General features: G+C 36.0%; 1 protein-coding gene and 1 non-coding gene across 8 annotated transcripts in view; both read left to right on the top strand.

Annotated features, from left to right (window-relative positions):
* LOC128246663 (uncharacterized) overlaps positions 1-24,315 on the top strand; it is a 37,262-nt gene that overhangs the window by 6,460 nt on the left and 6,487 nt on the right. For all 7 annotated transcript variants that reach the window (XM_052964975.1, XM_052964974.1, XM_052964973.1 and 4 more), the window contains exons 2-3: positions 502-1,087; positions 22,922-23,080. In XM_052964975.1, the coding sequence (XP_052820935.1) occupies positions 530-1,087; positions 22,922-23,080 (717 nt within the window). In that variant the 5' untranslated portion in view covers positions 502-529. The remainder of the gene's footprint in view (positions 1-501; positions 1,088-22,921; positions 23,081-24,315) is intronic.
* Trnat-agu (transfer RNA threonine (anticodon AGU)) lies at positions 18,758-18,831 on the top strand. Its single transcript has one exon. It is a non-coding gene; the product is annotated as a tRNA-Thr (tRNA).

The raw sequence follows: 24,315 nt of genomic DNA, 5'->3' as shown, positions 1-24,315 counted from the left end.
ACAAAGGTTATAACTTCAATAATTTTATGCTGTATATTAAGGCATAATTATAATCCCCTACCGATTTCACCGTAGGGGATGTCTGTCCGAATATCATGCACATCATTTTATTCATTGTTCGACAAAATTGTGGTTACCATGGCGACATAAATAGTGTAAATGTTACTTTAAGATTATCAAAGCTGCTTTGTATTGCATCTATGATACAATTGGCTGCTACAGTAGTGCATATGCCATTCTCTTTAACTGGATCTTTTCCGTATTAATGAAGTATTAAAACTTCATGTAATGCTGTATGCGGATAGAGGGCAATAGGGATATTATGCAGGCCAACAATATTTTAAGTTTGTGTTGTACAAAAATGTGGCTGCTGTTTAAACATTGTGTGTGTTTTTAAATTTATGCTAGTAATTTCAAATTGTCCTCATTGTATTAAGAACACTAAGGGGACTTTTGTATTATTTAATTAGCAATACTCAAGTGACTTGTTTCTTTTACCAGGTGATGAATACAATCTCATGGCAAAACAATGGCAACTTATGGCCAATTATTGAAGGATAAGAAAGCACAGAACTGGGTCAAGGCTGCCTTCGCCCTCAATATAACCAAGGAGGGTCTACAGCCTCTGGTAGAGGATGTGCTGACATGCGTTCACCAGGACATCTATAACAACGTCAGAACATCTAAGGGTCTTCCAGGCGGGGCAACATGTGCACAATGTTTCACCGAGAACGTGTTGAATTGCCCTACTCGTGGGATATGCACCAGTACTAGAAACTGTAAATTTCATAACTCCCCTCAAAAGCTGTATTCTCCGTGTCCAAACGGGATTTGTAAAGGCGTCCATGATGAAATAGTCAAACATCACAGGTTTTCGGGACCATCATGGAAGAACACAAATGCCGACAAATGGTGTACGAGCCACTGGGAGATCGGCAAGTGTTTCCTGCCTCCTGATGGCTATAAGACCGTGTCCTCCATCAAAGACAGTGACTTTAACGGAGTGATCAGCGTCATGATGAATTGTAAGGATTTCCAGAACAAGCTGTCATTTAACGTTGCGACACAGCCAAATTTGTTAACAGAGGTAAACATATGAATCATACTATAATCATGTTATGCGATTTAGATGACTTAAAAGCTGCACTCTCACATATTGACAGTTTTGACCTTTATTTCATTTTGTATCCCAGAATCAGCTGATTTCTAAAGGCATTAATACATTGCTGATCATTCAATCATATAAGATTACTCACAAAGAACTGCCGAAAAACTCATTTTTCTTAAAGCGTTACTAACTTTTAGCCATTAAACTTCAATTTTCGAGAATTTGAATAAAAAGTGATCTGATCTTGTCAGCTGTCTTATATTACTGGTTTACAGATATTAACGCAAACATTGGCTCATTCCCATACAAATTATAAAAAAATGTTGTCTAAACAATCTGTGAGAGTTCAGCTTTAATGAATGTTCATAATTAATGCAGAATGTTTTAGTATTCGCTTGAAGTTCCTCTTTGTACTTATTAAATACAATGAGGCCTAAAAAAATATGTCCGTTTCCTGTAACATGCTGAAAAAAAGATGGGTCGGTAGGTAGGGATTTTTTTAGCTCACCCGTCACTTTGTGACAAGGTGAGCTTTTGTGATCGCCTTTTGTCCGTCATGCGTCGTCCGTCAACAATTTACTTAAAAGACATCTCCTCCTTAACCGCTGGGCCAATATTAATAAAACTTCATAGGGATGTCCTTTGGGTGGTCTTCTATCAAAGTTGTTCAAAGAATTCAATTCCATGCAGAACTCTGGTTGCCATGGCAACCAAAAGGAAAAACTTTAAAATTCTTCTTCTCCCAAACCACAAGGCTTAGGCCGTTGATATTTGGTAGGTAGGATCACCAAATGGTCCTCTACCAAGATTGTTCAAATTATGGCCCTTGGGGCTGATGGGTTTTCTCTATATATATGTGTTATAGTGAAAACTTAAAAAATCTTCTCCGAACTCACAAAGACAAGTTGCGTCTTAATTTAAACTGGATAACATATTTAGTACACATACCAATTTTCAAAATGGGCCACATACAACAATTAATAACAAATATACATATATAGATACACACGTAAAATCAAATAGTGACAAGAGCTTAGATATTTGGCATGATATATCATCTAGTTGACCTGTACCAATATTGTTCAATCTTTGGCCCTGGGGTCAAAAATGGCCCCACCCGGGCGGTCATGGGTTTCCTTATATATGTATATGATGAAAACTTAAAAAATCTTCTTCTCCGAAACCAAAAGGCGAAGGCCTTAGATATTTGGTATGAAGCATCGTTTATCGGCCCACTATTAAGATTGTTCAAACTTTAGCCCTGGGGTCAAAATTGGCCACACCCCGTGTTCATAGGCTTAGGTTTTCAATATTTGTATATAATGGAAGCATAAAAAAAAATTCTCCGAATTCACAAGGACTAGAGCTATTTGGCATAATACATCATTAAGTGGACCTCTACCTTTATTGTCCAAACTTTGGCATTGGGGTAAAAAATGACCCCGCCCCGGGGGGTCATTGGTTTTCCTTATATGTATATAGTAAAACCTTAAAAACAATTCTTCTCCAAAACCACAAGGCTTAGGTCTTAGATATTTGGCGTGAAGCATTGTTTAGTAGACCTCTACCAACATTGTTCAAACTTAAGCTTCAAAATTATCCACGTTCCAGGGGTCATGGGTTTCTAGCTCCCCAGTCACTTTGTGACAAGGTGAGCTTTTGTGACCGCCTTTTGTCTGTCGTCCATCATGGGTCGTCCCTCATGCGTTGTTAGTCAACAATATACTTAAACAACGTAGCAACCAGTGATTTTTTTAGCATCCAGTGACTTCCTTCATCAACCAATGACCTTTTAACAACCTGTGATTTCCCTTGTAACTAGTGATAAACCATTTTAGGAATTATTTTCGTCACTTTTAAGTTGGGCTTGTATATAGAGAATTTACACTAATCCGAGAGAAAAAATACTAGTTTTTTGCTGTCGGGCTAATACTAGTTTCGACCACTGCTCATGACCAACATTGGACCTACTTTTTTAAGCGTAGTACTATAGAAAATAGTTACAGACAATGCGAATGTCCGTCGGACAGTCGGACATGTCCGGTATATTTCAATTTTGACCGACGAAACTTTTGTTTTGGTCGGTCACAATGTCCGGTGAAAAAATTAAAGTCAGCACCGTTTAATTTTCGGAAAATTTACTTTCAGTTTCTAAATAAATGTTCAGAGTTATTTTTATATCATGATTATTCAGCGTGTTAATCCGTGTTTCACTATTTGTAAACCCCGTTTCGACATGTTTCCGTAAAAGCCGATAAAAGGCTTAAGGTTCCGATTTCAGCTCGTACTCTTATACTTTTATTTTACGGAAATGTTCGGAAATTACAAAATTCTGTATGTAGTGGTTCCCGGCAATCATGTTAATTTAAATATGATGATTAATATACCGAGCTGACTTTCTTTCCGCTCTGTTTAACATTGCCAATAACAAGAACTCTACTTTCGTTTTTGCATAAATGTTGTGCCTGAGTTTGACTAGTAGTACAATTCGTTACATTTTTTAACCGTATTGTATCTTTAATTTAAAGATGAATAAAAAGAGTAAGATCTAGCTGTTCCATGGGTAGACGAACCAGATGAGTTTTTTTTGGAAGAAAAAAATTATGACATTTATAAGATCCGAATATTGATTTTTTTACATTATGTTTGGCTTTTTTTTTGTAATTTATTATTGTACTGTAAGACAAATCTAACCAAAATGATCTAAACCTGTTATAATGGGAAATTACAAAACTTATTTAACAAAGAGGCTTAAAATCAAGGTTTAGGCTGATGTAACTGAATACTGTTTGTAACATTGCGACAGGTAAAAATTTGGTGCGACAGGTAAACTTTCAGTGTTTACCTGTCGCAATGTCCTGTGAAGAAGAAAAAGTTTTCGCGTTGTCTGTAGTTACTGAGTAAATCGGTTTCCCGCAAACGTTTTGCTATCAAAACAATGGCGCAAACAAACAAGAAACCAGAGAGTTGTCCTGACGTTGTTGGTTATATTCACAAAGTGTCGCCTCTTAAAACGAGCAGAAATGGAAGTCAGTTCTTTGGAGCGACAGTACAAACAGAAACAGGTTACAAAACCCTTGTTTCTTGGAGAGCAGAAAGTCACCATGCTTTCAGAGACATGGAAAATGCGAAGTAAGTCTTAAATGTTCTTAATTTTATAGCATTACGTTCTTTATCAATGTATCCTATAAGTTCGTGCAAATTTTGACCCACTAATAAGGGTATTTAGATTACATACAACCATATTCATCAAAATCCAATTAGACAAGTTCCTGTTGATGATTTAGGTACACTGAGTTGACTGGCATTGTGTTGAGAGTAAACACCAAGGTTTTTTTTCTAACATATCATTATGTTTTTTCCCTCCTGATTCTAATAAAGGGCATACATCAGTTATAAATACTAGGTAAACCTGTTTGGTGCCAGTTGTTTTCATGAATATTTGCACTGAATTTTAGTGGCTTAAAATATCAAGTTTTGCAAAATTTTACATGTTCTCTGGAATAATGCAACTTGCTACAAATGTGCATATTGTATTTTGCAAGAGGCATTTGCAGTTCCATTGGAAGTATTTTGAATTGTTCTTGCATTATAACTAAAATGTTCTCTTGGATGATTCCGCGAGTGGCGATGAAAACACCAGTGCCAAAGATGACTCAATTTCTTCCTTAAACAACTTGTGGGCAAACTTGTAAATTATTCACAAATATGCATTGCTATGAAAACTTAAATGACATCAGTTTATTCTTATAATGATAACTGTATTAATAAGCTCAGTTTAAGTATTTTTAATGTCGATCAAATGCATTGGCTAGGAAACCCAGCCGTTTACACAGTAAACCTATGGTATGCTTGTCAAACTAGTCAATTATTTTACATTTCGGTAGGTTGAATACGATAAAATGCATGTAAAGAGACTATTTATGATCACGAAAAACGATTCACATGGGGGCAGCCATCTTGCTTCTGGATACATTTGGTTGACCGATGTACAACTAATCGAATTAAGGTTGCAAAGCACTAAAATTGTAACAAATATAGGCGATAGTTGTTCGAAATGGCGAAAAAAATGCCAGCTCCAAAAAATATATTGTGACATCTTCTTAATGATGCGGGCGGAGGCAAATTTCAAATAAAAATTATTTTTTTTACTTTGAAAAAAACTCATGCGGGAAATCCGATGAACTAGAAATTAATTTGGTGTGGCCTTATTGGAAAGAGTAAATTCGGGTAAACACTTTAACGCAAAAAATCGTTTTACACCAAACTTCACTTCATCAATACAATATATTAATGGGTGTCGGCATTAGCCGCATCAATATATCGCCGAAACAGTCTGAGATATCTGCACTCTGTATTAATCAGTAATAAGTAGGGAAAAAAGAATAAAATTTGCGAGTTATTTCGTCCAACCCCGACACCATTTGGCTAAGCCAGACACTCTTTTGAAACTTAAAAATATATGATTTTGAAGAATAAAAATGATCATTCAACTTAAGTAACACTATTATTATATGTCAGCATATAGTAAAGCTATTTTTCATTTAGAACAAGCATTATCAGGGTATACTATAATGTTGCAGCAGCACAGGGCATATACTCTCGCTTTTGAATTGAGGAGTGGGAACCATGTTTCTCAGGCCACTTGTCGAAATTACATTTTGTCCATGCACAGTCGATGCTGGCGTCATCCAAGCATATGTGGTAATGGAAATCATACAAAGTACTAAATAATCGTTACCCCAAGAGTACATGACATAAACACTTCATCTTTAATGTAATCGAGCTTGAAAAAAGCTTTAAAGGTGGTGATTTAAGTACACTTTCACAATTTAGTTCAGTGTGCCAAACACGGTGGACTGTGTGTTGTTACACTTCATTCAATGTATCAGAATGACACGTGTCTTTACATTGATGTTATTCAAAGATGGTTATAACAATTTACATGTATGTTTATTTAATCTACTGCTAATTGTATTGTTAGCATTCAAAGGACTTTATTTTTATTAGTAATTTTATCAATCAATAAATTTTGTGACTTTGTAAAGTGGGGGTTACATCGAATAAAATACAAATCTTCAAAATATGGAAACGTTTGTAGTTTGTCTTCTACCAACCACTGTCTAATATATTTCTTTAACTGTTCTGAAAATTTCACACAATTATCACAAGTAGTTTTAAAGTTATTGCAAAAATTCTACTGGTAGCGTTAGAAAAGTTGTTAAGTGTAAATATGAAATGTCAGTCAACATACAAAATAACAGGTGTCTTTATATTTCCTCAGCGTTTAAATGAATACTGAAGTAGAAGCAGTTTCCAACAAATCGTTTTTTCAGTGGATTTGACAAATTATATTTTAATTAACTTTAAAATTCCCCACCGATGAAACACTTGGATGTTATGGTATAAAGAATAAAAAAATATTTTGAAATAAAACAGCATGACATAATTACCCGAACACAAACATTCACCAACAACCAGTTTAGGAGTCAATACATTTTGGGCAAAAACACCTGTTGCTACTAATAAATTTGTCAATATGGTTATCGCACATGCAGATATCGCACGTGAGAGGAACAAAACAGAAATTGTCAAAAACTTGTAGACATGTATTTAGGTAAACTAATGTTTTGGTATTAAAGTATATTGTTGGTTAGTTGCTCAGTAACTACCGATTTAACCTGCAGTAACTTCTTTGTGAATATCAAAAGAAAAAACGAAAAATGCACATTGTCAGAAACTGCATTCTGTCAAAAATTTACATCCAAACACATGCTCTAATCCTTTTCCTTTTTTTGTAGAACACAAGTGTGCCTCCAGCAAATGGCTACAATGCCATCATACAAGAAACCTGGAAACTTTGACTTGAAATACACTTATCAGTCCAAAATTACAAAACCAAGTCGAAAGCTGAACTTCACTTCACAACCACCTGAAGATGTTGGAAAAAAGATGACACTGAATGTTGTCAAAGAAGCACCAGTGTGGGAAAAGGTAAATTTTATGTTATAAACATTTCAAGTTCAGCACTGTAACCCGACATACAGGGTTCCCAGAACGCCTCATATGGGGGAAAATTAATCTTAAGATTTCACCATTTATCACAGTGTTTCCTTTATTTCCATATATGAGGTACAAAATTCCCCAAGTAGGGTTTATGAATCCCCCATGTGTAACAGACAACGGGAACCCTGACTTATTGCCTAACCATGTCTGTTCCATTTCTCTTAATCCCTTTGTCATTTAAAAGCATTTTCGAATCATATTACTTCAAAATGGCTCAAAACTGTTATCGAAAGTGATCAGTGATTCACCAATTCAATTTTTCATTGTTCTTGTCATTTTTATGCCCCCGAATTGAAAATCAATGGTCCGATTTTAAAATAACTTGCCACATGTGTTTGACATATATAATAAAGACGATGTGTCACGCACTAGACCCATGTCCCTATTTCCAAGGTCAATGTCACACTTATCATATGATTGCTATGTAATGCTGCATATAAAAAAATAAGTGTATGTGGTTGTGTCCGGACTGTAACCTTTTCATATACTGACCTTATTAATAGGTCAATGTCACATTCTGGGGCATTTGTCACTTACTGTGACATTTCTTGTTTAATTATGCCCCCTTTTGAAAAAAGTGGGGTATATTGTTTTGCACATGTCGGTCGGTCGGTCGGTCGGTCGGTCTGTCTGTCGGTCGGTCGGAATACCAAATGGTTTCCGATCAATAACTTGAGAACGCTTTGACCGAGGGACCTCATACTTGGTATGTGTATTGGTCATCACCAGCAGATGAACCCTATTGATTTTGAGGTCAGTGGGTCAAAGGTCAAGGTCAGTGTGACCTTTACATGAAAAACGGTTTCCGATCAATAACTTGAGAACGCTTTGACCCAGGAACCTCATACTTGGTAGGTGTATTGGTCATGACCAGCAGATGAACCCTATTGATTTTGAGGTCAGTGGGTCAAAGGTCAAGGTCAGTGTGACCTTAACATGAAAAACGGTTTCCGATCAATAACTTGAGAACGCTTTGACCCAGGGACCTCATACTAGGTAGGCTTATTGGTCATGACCAGCAGATGAACCCTATTGATTTTGAGGTCAGTGGGTCAAAGGTCAAGGTCAGTGTGACCTTTACATGAAAAACGGTTTCCGATCAATAACTTGAGAACGCTTTGACCCAGGAACCTCATACTTGGTATGTGTATTGGTCATCACCAGCAGATGAACCCTATTGATTTTGAGGTCAGTGGGTCAAAGGTCAAGGTCAGTGTGACCTTTACATGAAAAACGGTTTCCGATCAATAACTTGAGAACGCTTTGACCCAGGAACCTCATACTTGGTAGGTGTACAGCTGTCATTTCAGTCCATGCATATTTCATTCAATTGTCCAAATATTTCTGGCAACTTGGCGCTCAGGGGGCATAATGTTTGACAAACATCTCTTGTTACTATTTCAGTTGAATTTCATCTCAAACAAATCATTGCATAACTACCAGTTGCATTCATGAATTAAATTATTAAAACTACATGGTATTGACTATACTTCTGGAAAATAGACTGCTTATGATATGATGTAACACTGTAAAACATGCTAATAACACAGAAAACACACTACCTTCTTTGCTGTAAGAAAATCTCTTCTTATACCATACATATAAATGTTATAAAAAAATTACCCAAACAGTCAGACATATATCCAACCCAACACCACTCTATGCATGTATACAACTACAAAAATAGAAATTTAATACATCAAGCAATACTTCCATTTCAGGTCCATGTTGTTGCCAAGGTTGTACAGGTATCAACTTCAGTGAAAGTGTCCGAAAAGTTGACAAAAATGACAATCAGAATCGCGGATGAGACCGATTCAATACATCTAGCAATCTGGAATGAGGACATTGAAAAAGTAGCAATAGGCCGAACGAATAGGTGGGAAGACGTCACAGTAAGAGAATTCATGGGAGAGAAAACACTGTCCACTAGCACAGACTCTCACATTACCCTCCATGATGATCTTGAAAATGTAACACAAAATGCCGGGGAGGAAATACTGGAGGAAAAGAAAGAAATTGAAAGTGTACAAGCCTCCAGTACATCCACATGTTTTGGATGCCATCAAGAGGTGACGTACAATGAAGACTTGCCAACATTCACATGTTCCCACTGCAAAAGGAAGTTCAGAACTTCAAGTGTCAAAAAATCAACTGAAGGCCATCATCACCTGTGACAACAGGGAATATGTTGTAAACAAGCAAGTCCTTCAGGACACTTTCAGTGATCTTGAACAATTATCAATTCACCAACTGGAAGATGAAATCCTACTAAACACAGACGCAATTGTCTCGGGAAAGTTCATTGTTAAACTAATAAAAAAATGATTCATCATTGAATGAAAGATTAAGTGTAAAGATGGGTCAATGATATAAAAAACCTTCTTTGCATTTTTAGCTTGACTATTCTATAAAGTGTTAAGGGGCTTTACCACTTAACCCGGCCTCTGCATCCTGTTAAAGATTAACTTAGAGCTAATTGGAAATTCCAATCACAACTTTTGAATTCCATATCGGTCATCACAATAGTCAAAAGGTCAACATCAGCACGAAAACTTAACATTATCCATAACATTGACATTTCTTTATACTTCTCCTTCAATCAGTTAACAGAAACCCGTCTGAACACAGCTGTTGTTCATGGAAAATTATTATGGTCAAGGTCAATAGGGGGATAGAAGGTCAAACATTGGGCCTTTTTGATGGCCATAATAGTTGCTACTTCTTCATACTTTCCCTTCTAAATATCAACATACAATGATCATGGCAACAGCTTTATAATCCTGCAAATAAATTCTGTTCAAGTCATACAAAAGATTACTTAAAGAGTTAAATATTCAAAATTATTTAAGAAAATGTAACATTACTTTGCCATTTCTTCATAGTTTCTTCTTGAAAATTAAAACATACATTGACAAATTTTCTCGCCCATGAAAAATAAGGTCAATATCACTGGTGGGTCAAAAAGGGTTACACTTTTATGGCAAGTACAAAAAATACCATTAATTTTTTTAACTGTATCAGTTAATTGACTTTGGCATAAATGAATTTATATATTTATTAACAATTTCAATTCGGTACAGGAAAACTTTAAATATTAAAATTTTAAACATATTGCATAACTAATGTTTCACACTAAACAAGTTTAAAACAATCAGGGGTGTCCACGAACTACCATACCTTAATATATTCACCACTGTCAACTTCTCACCAGTTACACATACATAAACCAAAGTATGCTGTTGAAATAGTTATTGTGATTTTTATAGTTTCTGTACATTCGATACACAACTCTTCTAAACTTTGGAGAGTTTAACATTTCTTAATACATAGTTTATAGCCATTTATGTTTACATGTATTACCAGGGCTAAATAAATGATGACCTTTTGAAAGATTAGCAAGTATAACCATCTGACTTCAAAAACCCTTAGGTATCATCTTTCATACATTTAACATGGTTTCTAAAAAAGTTTTGATGGCCTGCGACTTCAAAACTTAAGATTATAATATACAAGATAAAAAGATTATAATATACAAGATAAATAGCCCTGTATAGTTACATACATAGTGCCAAACGCTTGCACATTTTGATTTATAGTTACATAGTGCCAAACGCTTGCACATTTTGATTTATAGTTACATAGTGCCAAAACGCTTGCACATTTTGATTTATAGTTACATAGTGCCAAATGCTTGTACATTTTGATTTATAGTTACATAGTGTCAAATGCTTGTATATTTTGATTTATAGTTACATAGTGTCAAATGCTTGTATATTTTGATTTATAGTTACATAGTGTCAAATGCTTGTACATTTTGATTTATAGTTACATAGTGTCAAATGCTTGTATATTTTGATTTATAGTTACATAGTGTCAAATGCTTGTATATTTTGATTTATAGTTACATAGTGTCAAATGCTTGTACATTTTGATTTATAGTTACATAGTGTCAAATGCTTGTACATTTTGATTTATAGTTACATAGTGTCAAATGCTTGTACATTTTGATTTATAGTTACATAGTGTCAAATGCTTGTATATTTTGATTTATAGTTACATAGTGCCAAATGCTTGTATATTTTAAATTATTGTTCTAGTTACCGGTACAATTTTAGCGATGTCAAATGTTTGTATTTCTAAACCCTATTTAGCTCGGCCACATTCAAAGACTTAACAGAACAAGTGTACACGCCCTGTCTTCTGTGCCAACTTTGTCATTTCAACTTTTAAAACTCTAGTGTTTAATTCTTGATTCATATAAATGATTTCTATATATAAGTTTTGATGTCATACTAATTAAAAATTTATCTCTTATAATACTGGCAAAAGTTTGTATATTTTAAATCATATTTTCATTGAACAAAATACTTGTACCTTTTGATTTTTAGTTACAAAATGCCAAATGCTTGTATACTTTGATTCATTGTTGTCGAGCCCGCTTGTGGAAGCTCGATATAGTTGTCACAAAGGCGGTCCGGTGTTCGTTCGTTAGTAAGTAAGTAAGTCAGTAAATCCGTCAATTTTGTGTCTGTGCTATATCACTCTCATTGACCAACCAATTTTAAAATAACTTTGCACAAATGATCAACGTGAAAGCGATGTGTCGCGTGCAAGAACCATGTCCGTCACTTCAAGGTCAAGGACATACTTCAAGGTAAAATGCCAAAATTTCTTGTGTCCCGGCTATTTCTTCCTCATTTACCAACATTTTTTTTAAATACCTTTGCACAAATGATCAACATGAGAAGACAATGTATCACCTGAAAGAAACATGTCCGTCAGTTCAAGGTCAAGGTCAAACTTCAAGGTCAAATGCCAAAATTTCTCATGTCCAGGCTATATCTTCCTCATTTATCAACATATTTTGAAATAACTTTGCACAAATGATCAACATGAAAAGGCGGTATGTCGGAAGCAAGAACCATGTCTGTTAGTTAAAAATCAAGGTTCTGCTTCATGGTCAAATGCCAAAATTTCTCATGTCCCAGCTATATCTCCCTCATTTACCAATATATTTTGAAATAACTTTGCACAAATGATCAACACGAGAAGGCGATGTGTCACGTGCAAGAACCATGTCCCTCAGTTCAAGGTCAAATGCCAAAATTTCTCATGTCCAGGCTAAAATTTCCTCATTTACAGATTTTAAAATAAATTTGCACAACTGATCAACATGAGAAGACGGTGTGTTGGGTGCAAGAACCCTGTTTATTAGTTAAAGCTCAAGGTCATTCTTCAAGGTCAAATGCCAAAACGTCTGGTGTCCTGGCTATATCTTCCTTATTTACCAACATATTTTGAAATAACTTTGCACAAATGATCAACATGAGAATGTGGTGTTTCGGGTGCAAGAACCATGACCATCAGTAGGTCAAGGCCATGCTTCAAGGTCAAATGCCAAAATGTCTATCAAAAACAGGTCAAGGTCATACTTCAAGGTCAATAAAACTTCCCTACTTAACCTTACTGTTAGAAGAAACAACGGGCTCGACATTGTTGGCGTTCCGCCGACATCCATCTAGTTCTTATTACAATTTTAATCATGCTATTTTATGTCTAAATCCATCCAGCTTGACAATACAAAACTAAGCAAAACTATCATACTTGCCCTTGCTTCAATGTCAACATTGTCATTTCATTCAAATAAATTTACTTTCAATGCCAACAAACCGTTCAGTAATGCTTATGTAAAATCCATACTTCTTTGCGTCATAAAATTAAAACAATGGTGGCTACTTTCATTCAGCAATGCAATATTTACATTATGTTCTTTTTGGTAACAGGCATAGGTAAAACCATATATAAAACTTTGCAATAAGTGGTCCAGTAAATCTATCTGATATGTAATGACTGTTTTAAACTCCTCATTATGCTTTTTTAATACTTACAACATTCAATATTTCATACAAATAGGGCATTTGAAGAAATAATGTCATTTTTATTATTTTGTTGCAGATAGCTACTCATTGCTTCATTAGAATTAAACATATGTGTTACATGTATCATATTTCTGATGTAAAACATCATATTTCTATAACTGCATAAAAATATCAAAATGTGGGCAACTTACTCTACCGTTTTTTTTTGCTTTTTGTTACGCTACAATAATTAACACATTTTTAAAAGATATGTTACTGCCAACACTTGTTATAATACTGAGTTCATTAATAAAAGCAATTAAACTAATTCTTGTTGTTCATTCACCAGACTCCATGTTATCATCACTGTTCAACATATCATCCTCTTACTTGATACACTCCATAAGTCCTAGCTTATTCCAGACTTCTAAAAAACCTTAACTACTTTGAACCATCCAGATTTCTTATCAAACCAATGTGCAATATATGACAGGTGAGCGATTCAGGGCAATTTGGCCCTCTTGTTTTTAAATGTCAGAATTATCCAATATTCATGTTTATTTCAGGTGAATTATTTTAAAACGAATTCAGTGTGATATATAGATTCAAGCTTTCTGCCTTAAATAAGTTTAAACTGCTAGCTTAACAGCCATTGTACATGTATTTCAGTTGTAGAATGCATCCTTTTGAAGGGCAAGACCTGGGTTTGAGCATTCTCAGTATGTTCACCAGGGAAGCAGTTCATATTTACACTTTGCAAATATAACCCAGTGAAAAAGTGAATCAAATAACATTTAGACAATTTATTTTTGGCAAATGTTTTAAACAAAACTTTCAAAATGCATACATTTTGTAGTAATAAAACATGATATTATTGCACAAACTATTTTAAAATAGACTGTGTAATAATATCAAGTTGTATTACAATTAAATGTACATGGCAATTACTATTATAATATAAACAGTTGGCTAGACATGGTAAGAATCATAACTAGACTATAAAATCTGACTAGCATCAAACCGCTGTTACAACATGAACTGGCGAGAATCTCCACAAAACATATATATATATATATAAATCTATACTTCGATTGATAAATGACTAGAATCAATAACTAAACCATTTAACTCTTAGAGCGCTGTCAGAATTGTACAGGACCAGTGTAGACCCATCGTATACGCTGTTCACTGCTTGGGCACTTAAGGTTACACACCACCATTGATATTCCCTTTATAATTCAATGTAAAATTATATTTTTAGACAACATTTAAAGGCATTTCGAGCGAATGCAGGCTATGATAACCACATATTCTTAAAGTACAAGCTTTAAATTAACTTTTAAGCCAATACAAAAGGGGGGTCAAGTTATTCCTAAGAAAAATCACCACTTGAAAAACAAACTCTAAAATTTGCACCGTCCGCCATGACAGTTCTTCCAAAATGACCTTTCAACTATAGGGCAGCGGTTTATGCTTTAATCTCTACTTTAAATGATAAATCAAGCAAGAATAGATACTTAAGGTATAAAAGTTTCAGGAATAATGATATGTTTGATTTACAGTGTATTGAGCATGTGAAAACATGTCTATCAATCATAAGAACATTTTTTTTTTATTGAGAATTTTCCACACAACGGAAGTACGTCATACACAACGGAAGTACATATGACGTAATGGTGACGTCATTCCTTAAACCTTACCTACTGACTCGGCAGCGAACAGTGTAGACCCTGAATGGTCTACACTGGTCAAAATACCTGACATAGTTGTGCTTAACGCGTTAAGGGTAATATTAAAAATCAATACTTTATAAAATGATTGGACTGGAATAGGTTTAAATAGACTAGAATCAGTGTCAAAAAATCTTAGACTGACTGATCAAAAATTAATACCATTTTCTTTTTTAAACAGTGAAACAGCAAAACTAGTACACATACAGTACCTTCATTAAATAGTTTCCACAAGTTAATCAAAGCGCTGATAGCGCTGTATGAACAGGGTTTTAAACGGGTTTTCACCATTATGATTTACGATCATGTTTGTATTAATAAGGTGCTGATATGTTGCACAGTGACTCTAAGAGTCGGCGTGTAAAACAACCATAGGGACCGCCCCAGGTTTATTGAAGCATGATGGTAAATGAAAAATTAATATTTTATTGACAATAAAATTAATGTCGCTGTGTAAGAAGGCAAACAATGATGGAGAACGTAACCAATCCGAGCAGAACTCCATCATATGGTGTTACATATGAGTATATATATATATATATATATATATATATATATATATATATATATATATATATATATATATATATATACACTAATCAAACTTTACTCATTAGAAAGAGTTTGCCTATGTTTTGCCTTGTTATTCACAAAACAACTTCGAAAATGAAACAGATTAAAGAGAAATGGTTTCTTAATTAAAATGATGAAAAATTAAATAATTTCAAACAATTGTAGATATATATACATCATATAAAGTTAGCATAAAATCTTTAATTTCAAAACTGTTTTTTCTTCATTGTCTATATGGTCAGCACCCCTGCGAGGTATTCTAGAATTATTCTAGAACAGATTCTAGAAGATAGTTCTAGAATAGTACCTGAACTCTAAATGGCAGTTCTAGAACTAAATGTTCAAGAACTTTCTCTAGAACTTCTTGAACCAAATTCTAGAACTTATGAAAATTTGTTCTAGAACCCAGTTCTAGAATATAGAACCCAGTTCTAGAATAGTAATTGAACTCTTAATAGATGAGTTCAAGAACTTGTTCTAGAAGTTCTGGAGAAAGTTCTTGAATATCTAAGAGGCCATTTGTTGTTCAAGAACTAGTTCTTGAACATTTGTCCTCAAGCACTCCAAGTTCTAGAACTGTTCTGGAACTGTTCTATTTGTTCTTGAAGAACTCCCAAGTTCTAGAACAGTTCCAGAACAACAAATTGCCTGAAATACCCCAGTAAAAATGTCAGTGGAATACCAGCTGTATGCTGGTGGTATACCAATGGTATTTCAGTGGTATACCAGCGGTAAACTTTTAGTGGAATACCACTAGAATCTGTGACATTAATTAGAAACAATATCCATATTACATGTTACAACATATTTACTTCCAGGCTTAATCAACAGCATTACAGAACAAAATCTTAAAGAACAAAAACATTTGAAATTAAAAAAACTAAGTAATGCAATTAAACACTATTAATTTATAAAACTAATTCATTAAATTTTAATAATGGTTTAAGAAGTTATAATGAAACAAGACTAATCATTAGAAAATATGACAGTTCTATGGTTTTGTCAGGGAGTCCTTCATTTATAACACTTCCACTTTTTATAACTTACACATAACACTGTTGTGAGTATATACACATTGCAAAATGATTACATCATTGTAGATGATGATGGTTCTTCTTTAGGGTTGATGTGTAAGTTTGTAATTTATTTAATCACAGCAACTTGCAAGAAAAATTTTAGCATCTAGTTAGTGTAAACAAGTCCTTCACTATACAGGAACGGTTTTTACTTCTGCATTAGTTAAGATAGAGTAACTCTTATTTTTGAACAGTTTCCGAAATTGCATCTGTATCAATGTTGATGCCCACAGCAACTAACATGGAGTTGGTAGATGATTTGATTCTATACTGTGCACAGTGCAGTAATATGTATCGCCCATGTACTCCTTTTCTTTCTCAAATGGCAGTTGTCTTCCTCTATTTTAAGTCTGTTTCCCTGAAAAATATATGACATTGAATTTAGATTTTAATAATAAGAAGCAAGTTTAAAATAAAGTCTTCTTTCTTTAAATAAGGCCAATTGTAAATTATTTGAACTCACGATTATAGAATTGATGAGATTTTAAGTTGTTCACATTGAAGTTTTACTTTGCAGTTGAAACAAAATTCACTAGTATTAATTGTAGGTACAGGGCGATTTACATAAGCCTCAAAGTAAAAGTAAACTATTTGCAATCTACTGTCAAGTCATATGACAGTTAACAGGCATTGTTCTCGTAGTAGAATGGCTATGTTTGAGAGAAATGGGTCCTCCCAGAAAACCCCCATAAATGTACGACTTTGTATTTACAGCTACACTCACTTCTGTTAAATATATATTTGGTTCCATTAAAATCCACTATGACGCTTTCATGACAAGAAAAAACTTCATAAATTTTAAAATTATCTTAACTCAAATCCTTACCAATAACTCTGGTGTCATAAACAAGTGAACACCTGCAGAAATTGTACAGGACATGTTGGTGGGTTGGGGGTCTGTACGGTGTCCAAGTGATCAGGGGTCAGGCGTACCGGAAACAGGGAAAATTAACATCCTCACTTGAACGGTCTGGTTGTGTATTACTCGTCTCCATTGAGTCTAAATTGGACAAATATTTCAGTGAATATCATAAACAATTATGAGTAACACATGGTTTCTTTACCCAATCACCCAAGAACATTAAATGAATGCAGTCACAAATCATGAAGTCTAAACTGTCACATATTTTCGCGACTTCTTTAAATTGTCTCTTTTCCGATCAAATGAAAATATTACACAAGTAAAACCATTTCAAAGCGATGAAACGAAATTGCATTAAGTGCTTATGATTTTTTTGTAAAAAAAATTAAATATTTAATTATAAGAATTTAAATTAATTAAAAGAAAATTCAACTGACGATTGACATTGTCTTTCCAGAAATTACAGTCACTTTATATTGTCATTGAATAATTTTGTACATTAAGTAAGGAGTCAAAACCAATTTAGTTCAACAATAGTCTACAAGTGATAGGTAAAAACTCACCAGTTTGCCATCGTGGTCAAATAAACAACACAAAAATTGAAAGCTTCATCCATTATCGTCTGCAGAAGTGTACTTCCGGTTCAATTCAAAATGGCGGCTTATTGTTGTTATTCAGTAGTTTGTACACATTTTGTCAGTGATTAAGACAACTAATGGACTTTGAATTGCCCTAGAGGATAGAAATCACATAGATTAATGATCTTACCAGCTATCAGCCAATGTGTTACATTTCACGCTGTCTAATAGTGGAGATTAAAAACTACTGTTTGGTACATTGACGTCATGGCAAACCAAAGACTGCAGACATTTGCTTAAACAAAACGTAAGTCCATTGTGAAGTTTAAAAGTCATATAAACGACTATAAATGCCTATCAGTTATATATGTACAGCATGGTCACTAAAACAGAAGTTGTATGAGAAAACTATTTCTTAACCGATTCAAAAAATATTTTAGAACCAGTTGTTTGCGTTCATGAAAAAATCTTCTGTAAACGAAGTTGATAAACAAGAAATGTAGTGTGTGTGGGTAACAACCAGCCGCCCGGTTAGCTCAGTTGGTTAGAGCGCCGTGCTAGTGTTCCGGCGGTCGTAGGTTCGGGCCCCACACCGGGCGCACTTTTCCTCCCAGGTTTACTTTACTGGTGGCAGCGGTAAACGGCAGTAGTGCCTCCGTCGGCCTAAAAGGTTTATGGGGGGAGGAGTGTAGTGTGTGTGGGTAACAACCAGCCGCCCGGTTAGCTCAGTTGGTTAGAGCGCCGTGCTAGTGTTCCGGCGGTCGTGGGTTGGGGCCCCACACCGGGCGCACTTTTCCTCCCAGGTTTACTTGACTGGTGGCAGCGGTAAACGGCAGTAGTGCCTCCGACGGCCTAAAAGGTTAATGGGGGGAGGAGTGTAGTGTGTGTGGGTAAGAACCAGGTGCCCGGTTAGCTCAGTTGGTTAGAGCGCCGTGCTAGTGTTCCGGCGGTCGTGGGTTCGAGCCCCACACCGGGCGCACTTTTCCTCCCAGGTTTACTTGAGAAAGGTAAAAACATCCCCTCTCAATCCCTGGTGTACCGGGGTGGGGTAGGGGGGGTTGGCGTGGTTACAATTGTCTGACTGATACATTAACAACTAGAAAAGCTATGTTTAAATGTAATCTTGGAACCTTAAAATGCATATTTCCCACAAGCTTCAAATGGGCCAGCCGCCCTTTGCCTACTAACAGAGTACAAAAGGGCCTGTCCCCCATCGACCCACAGAATAGCATGTATGAATAATGTAACCAGAATCCAAACTAACCCTTATATCTTATCTTACATTTAGCACAACCTGATTTAATTTCATTTATTATTTCAATATTAATCCAGTCCACTGGGTGACTGGCTCTGCTTGGGTTTCAGGACTCCTTCTAGCTAAGACATTCTCTCTTCTAGATTGCGGTATTAATGTGCCTCAGAGATCTATAGTCATCTTCTAACCTGTTCAGTCTCTCGCTTAAAAAAGGAAATACAAAATCACTTAACTGTTAACGTTACAAAATAAATATTTATTTTTTTTCTTTGAGTTACAGTTCTTGAAGAAGTGAACTCTAGAACATGAAAGGTTCTTGAACAAGATTGAAAAACTTTGAGTTCTTGAACCCGAGTTCTAGAACCATTTGTGTACACTTCTAGAACATGAAAGGTTCTTGAACAAGATTGAAGAACTTTGAGTTCTTGAACCCGAGTTCTAGAACCATTTGTGTACTAGAACGCCAGTTCAAGAACTAAAAACAGTAGTTCTAGAACAGTTCTTAAGGTTCTAGAACAGTTCTTGAACGTTCAAGAACTTGATGCTAGTTCTAGAACTTTTCTCGCAGGGGCAACTCTCTTCTATTTCTATATCGTCAGGTTACTCGTCAGCACTTTAGCACGTTTGTTATTCCCACGTGGGCTATCACGTGATGTTTTAACCAGGGAAACTGTGTGATAATTGAGATCAATGAGACCATTGTTGCTTTCTAGGTCATTCCAGGTTTTAAGATGAGAATACATTTGTAATTCCTAAGCGAGGGTGGGTCTATATGTCCAGGTTACCATATGTAGCAGTTAAAATTCAAACAACAAACACAGACTGTGTTTGTCAGTGTTCTTCAATATCTCTATATTCAACATTATCGAAGGTAGATATAATATCGGAGCGTCATGAAAATATAAATATAAACAACCATAAGATAATGAATAATAACGTGTTTATAAGTTAACATCTAATATCTTATACCAGGTACGATTTAATCGTGTGCAGTGGCAGATTAAATTAAATGGCTAAAGCATATAAAACACACATATAATACAAGCGATTACAACAACAACAACAACAACAACAACACAGTTCATCATAAAACAAATCATTGACATGGAACTTACTGATTTATGGAATCAAACACTCCTACTCCCTCGTACTCCCATGGTGACTTCTGTTATCTATGCATGTTATCATCATTAACCAAACCTACATATATTAATATATGGAAAGAGGCTAAAAGAATCTCACGGAACTGCCATTCTCGGTTTAAATACAAAATCTGCTGATGTCGTAAAAATACATGACAAAACTAAATAAATGCAGCTGAATGAAATAATGATCATTCCAATCCATTGCTAACCCAAGACAAACACAAAAGACTACAAATGCAAATTAATACTACAATCAAGTTTTCTAAAACAAAGTAAAACAAATATCTCTGTAGACTTCAAATGTGCACGACAATCAATCAAGCTTGGATTTCCCGCTTCTTCTTTACAAAGACAAGGCAGAGAAATCTGATTAACTTACTGCATTATCTCATTACAGGATTATCTCTCTTCGACTGTAAATTCACTTGGCTTCATCATTGTGTCACGTGATTGAATGATGCGCTTAGAGTGGATAGTAATTCTTTGTTTACGTTTCGATGTTCATTCATCTTTTGGTGCAGGGATACTTCTTTAATATTATCTTTATCTAAGTTCAACAGATTTAATTATTTAAATAGATATTGCGTTATGATTGCTTCTTGCTTTGTCAAATCTACCTCGGTTATTTAAAACATAGCTTGCAATTAATATAGTCTGCACTTCCTCAAACTATATTTTTGGTGGTAAATCGGCTGGCGACATTTGTAACTATTAATAGGAATTTTCTGTTGTGAGTGTCGAGTTTGTGGCTACACTGAACAGGGTTGAAACAACCCTGTTCAAAAACAAACAATTTCCATATTAGATCCACTGTTCATTCTGTAAAAATCTCAAGCACAATGAAAAAAAACCAATTTAACTTTTAATAGAATATCTTGTCTTATTTCCTTTTCTGGACTGGTGGTTAAAAAATTCCCAGAGTCAAAATTTGGAAAAATATGTTCTGACTCTGACGAACGTATTATTTAGTTAATGCATGTTTGTTATGTAACCCAATGCATCCTTGTCAAATTCCAATATGCACCAGCGATTGTTTAGTTGCAACGACATCATTCTTACTTTAACTTTCAGTTTCACTTTCACGTTTATCTTTTTTCCGGAAGTAAACAAAAACATTCAACGTTCTTATTGCAGCATTGTATTTTTCATAAATGGCATAACCATAACTATTATGCACCAGTCAATTGTAACCACGGCCCCCAGGTCCGGGGAATAGCCGGGACTTGGACTTTTGGTCCAGCCAACCACGGGTAAAATCCCCGCCCTGTGGGGACGAACTAATGGTTAAACCCCGGCCAAATGCCCCCGCACCCAGAGACTCTATATAAGACCCAAACTCCGCTAAATTTGGCGCTATGACAAAACCACCGCGGTCACCCGGCCCTGCGGGGGCACCTGGAAAGTAAAACACGGCCCTTTTCCCCGGCTATCCCCGGTATACCCCCGGACCTGGGAGGGGGGGGGGCGTGGTTACAATTGACTGGTGCATTATACGATACTGTTTTGTTATAGAACTTAACTGTAACACTGACAACGATCTACGCAGTTCTCCTTTCACTTTCATTAAAATGAAGTTAGCCTGCACCTCGAGGGGTGAAAGCGAAAAGGTTCTATCTGCTTCTTTACTTAATGTCACTTAGAACCTTTTCGCTTTCACCCTTCGAGTCCTGTTTCCCGCGCTTTTTAGACCATGTGCTACGAAAAATGTTTATCTATCTAATAACTCATTAAAAACTTATAATGAATATTTTTTCAAGATATTAAAAAAAAACTTTAAATAAATGAACAAAATATATCTTTGCATTGTTGTTTTTCAAAACCATTGCGAAAACGCGGAAGGTATCCGGTAATTTGCATATTAGGTGGAGTTAATATTACGTCATTGAGTTTGAGTGCTGCTAATTGACACAGTTACCGATCAAATTTCAGATCGATAATCACTTGTCACTTCGGGTGTTAATTGCTCTTGCGGGTTAAACAAACATTCAGATCATGAATTGAGGCTCCTTTCAGATGATATCTACTCTCACACCGAAATATCCCGGGTCAAAACTGACGCATACTACAAATGTATGATGCATCAATTTTGGGTCATTTACGATTTCTGTGCGTCAAAGCCTGGGACTCGGGAGCTCGGGTCAATTTAAAGCCCTGCAGTTTAATGCCAGAGCCAATAAGCGTTTTGCCATTGTTTCAACTTATCAAACCGGAAACGTTTGTAACTATGCGACGAGTTCGGACAGGATTAAATTATTTAAATTATCGTTGTCATCACAGGCCAGAGATCGCTAAAAATCTGAATTTTTGAATTATGGGGCATAAAAAAGTTGCGGTCGGCGGTAAACAATTACGGTCGGTCGGGTTACAGGAAACAGACATATTTTGTTTAGGCCTGACATTACCATTGCAAATACTCTTATTGATTATTTTGTACATTCGTTACTCTTATCCAAACAACCAAGAAGTCTTACAGGGCATGTATGTATATATATTCTATCATGCATACTATCATACAATATCATATGTAGTAACATATCTATCTATCTATCCCTCTCTCTCTCTCTCTCTCTCTCTCTCTATATATATATATATATAGAGATACGTTACTACATATTATATGTTTTGTACCTTTGTTTGTCAATACATATTTGAAACATTACATTTAAGGTTCGGGACATTGGTCGACGAGTACGCCACTCCAATGACCAGAAGGTCAAGGACACGGAACTAGTGGACTTCCTGTTCAAGCTCCGCACCCTGCTGGAGGACAAAACTGAACTAGCAAACCGACCAGAAGCACAACACGCCGTGGAACAGCTTAAGAAGGTACGAACTTACATGCTTTATGACTAAACTGAACTAGCAAACCCACCTGAGGCACAACACGCCGTGGAACAGCTTAAGAAGGTACGAACTTGCATGCTTTATGACTCAACTGAACTAGCAAACCCACCTGAGACACATCACGCCGTGGAACAGCTTAAGAAGGTGCGAACTTACATGCTTTATGACTCAACTGAACTTGCAAACCGACCCGAGGCACAACACGCCGTGGAACAGCTTAAGAAGGTACGCACTTACATGCTTTATGACTCAACTGAACTTGCAAACCGACCCGAGGCACAACACGCCGTGGAACAGCTTAAGAAGGTACGCACTTACATGCTTTATTACTAAACTTGGGAAGCACACCGACCCGAGGCACAACACGCCGTGGAACAGCTTAAGAACGTACGCACTTACATGCTTTATTACTAAACTGAGGTAGCAAACCGACACGAGGCACAACACGCCGTGGAACAGCTTAAGAAGGTACGCACTTACATGCTTTATTACTAAACTGAACTAGCAAACCGACACGAGGCACAACACGCCGTGGAACAGCTTAAGAAGGTACGCACTTACATGCTGTATGACTAAACTGAACTAGCAAACCGACACGAGGCACAACACGCCGTGGAACAGCTTAAGAAGGTACGCACTTACATGCTGTATGACTAAACTGAACTAGCAAACCAACACGAGGCACAACACGCCGTGGAACAGCTTAAGAAGGTACGCACTTACATGCTGTATGACTAAACTGAACTAGCAAACCGACACGAGGCACAACACGCCGTGGAACAGCTTAAGAAGGTACGAACTTACATGCTTTATGACTAAACTGAACTAGCAAACCGACACGAGGCACAACACGCCGTGGAACAGCTTAAAAAGGTGTGAACTTACATGCTTTATGACTAAACTGAACTAGCAAACCGACACGAGGCACAACACGCCGTGGAACAGCTTAAGAAGGTACGCACTTACATGCTTTATTACTAAACTGGGGTAGCACACCGACCCGAGGCACAACACGCCGTGGAACAGCTTAAAATCGTACGCACTTACATGCTTTATTACTAAACTGAACTAGCAAACCGACACGAGGCACAACACGCCGTGGAACAGCTTAAGAAGGTACGCACTTACATGCTTTATTACTAAACTGAACAAGCAAACCGACACGTGGCACAACACGCCGTGGAACAGCTTAAGAAGGTACAAACTTACATGCTTTA

The sequence above is a fragment of the Mya arenaria genome, chromosome 9, assembly GCF_026914265.1.
Source record: "Mya arenaria isolate MELC-2E11 chromosome 9, ASM2691426v1".
Lineage (NCBI taxonomy): Eukaryota > Metazoa > Mollusca > Bivalvia > Myida > Myidae > Mya > Mya arenaria.
The sequence above is the reverse complement of the archived record's forward strand: the minus strand, read 5'-3'. Positions and strand labels throughout refer to the sequence as shown.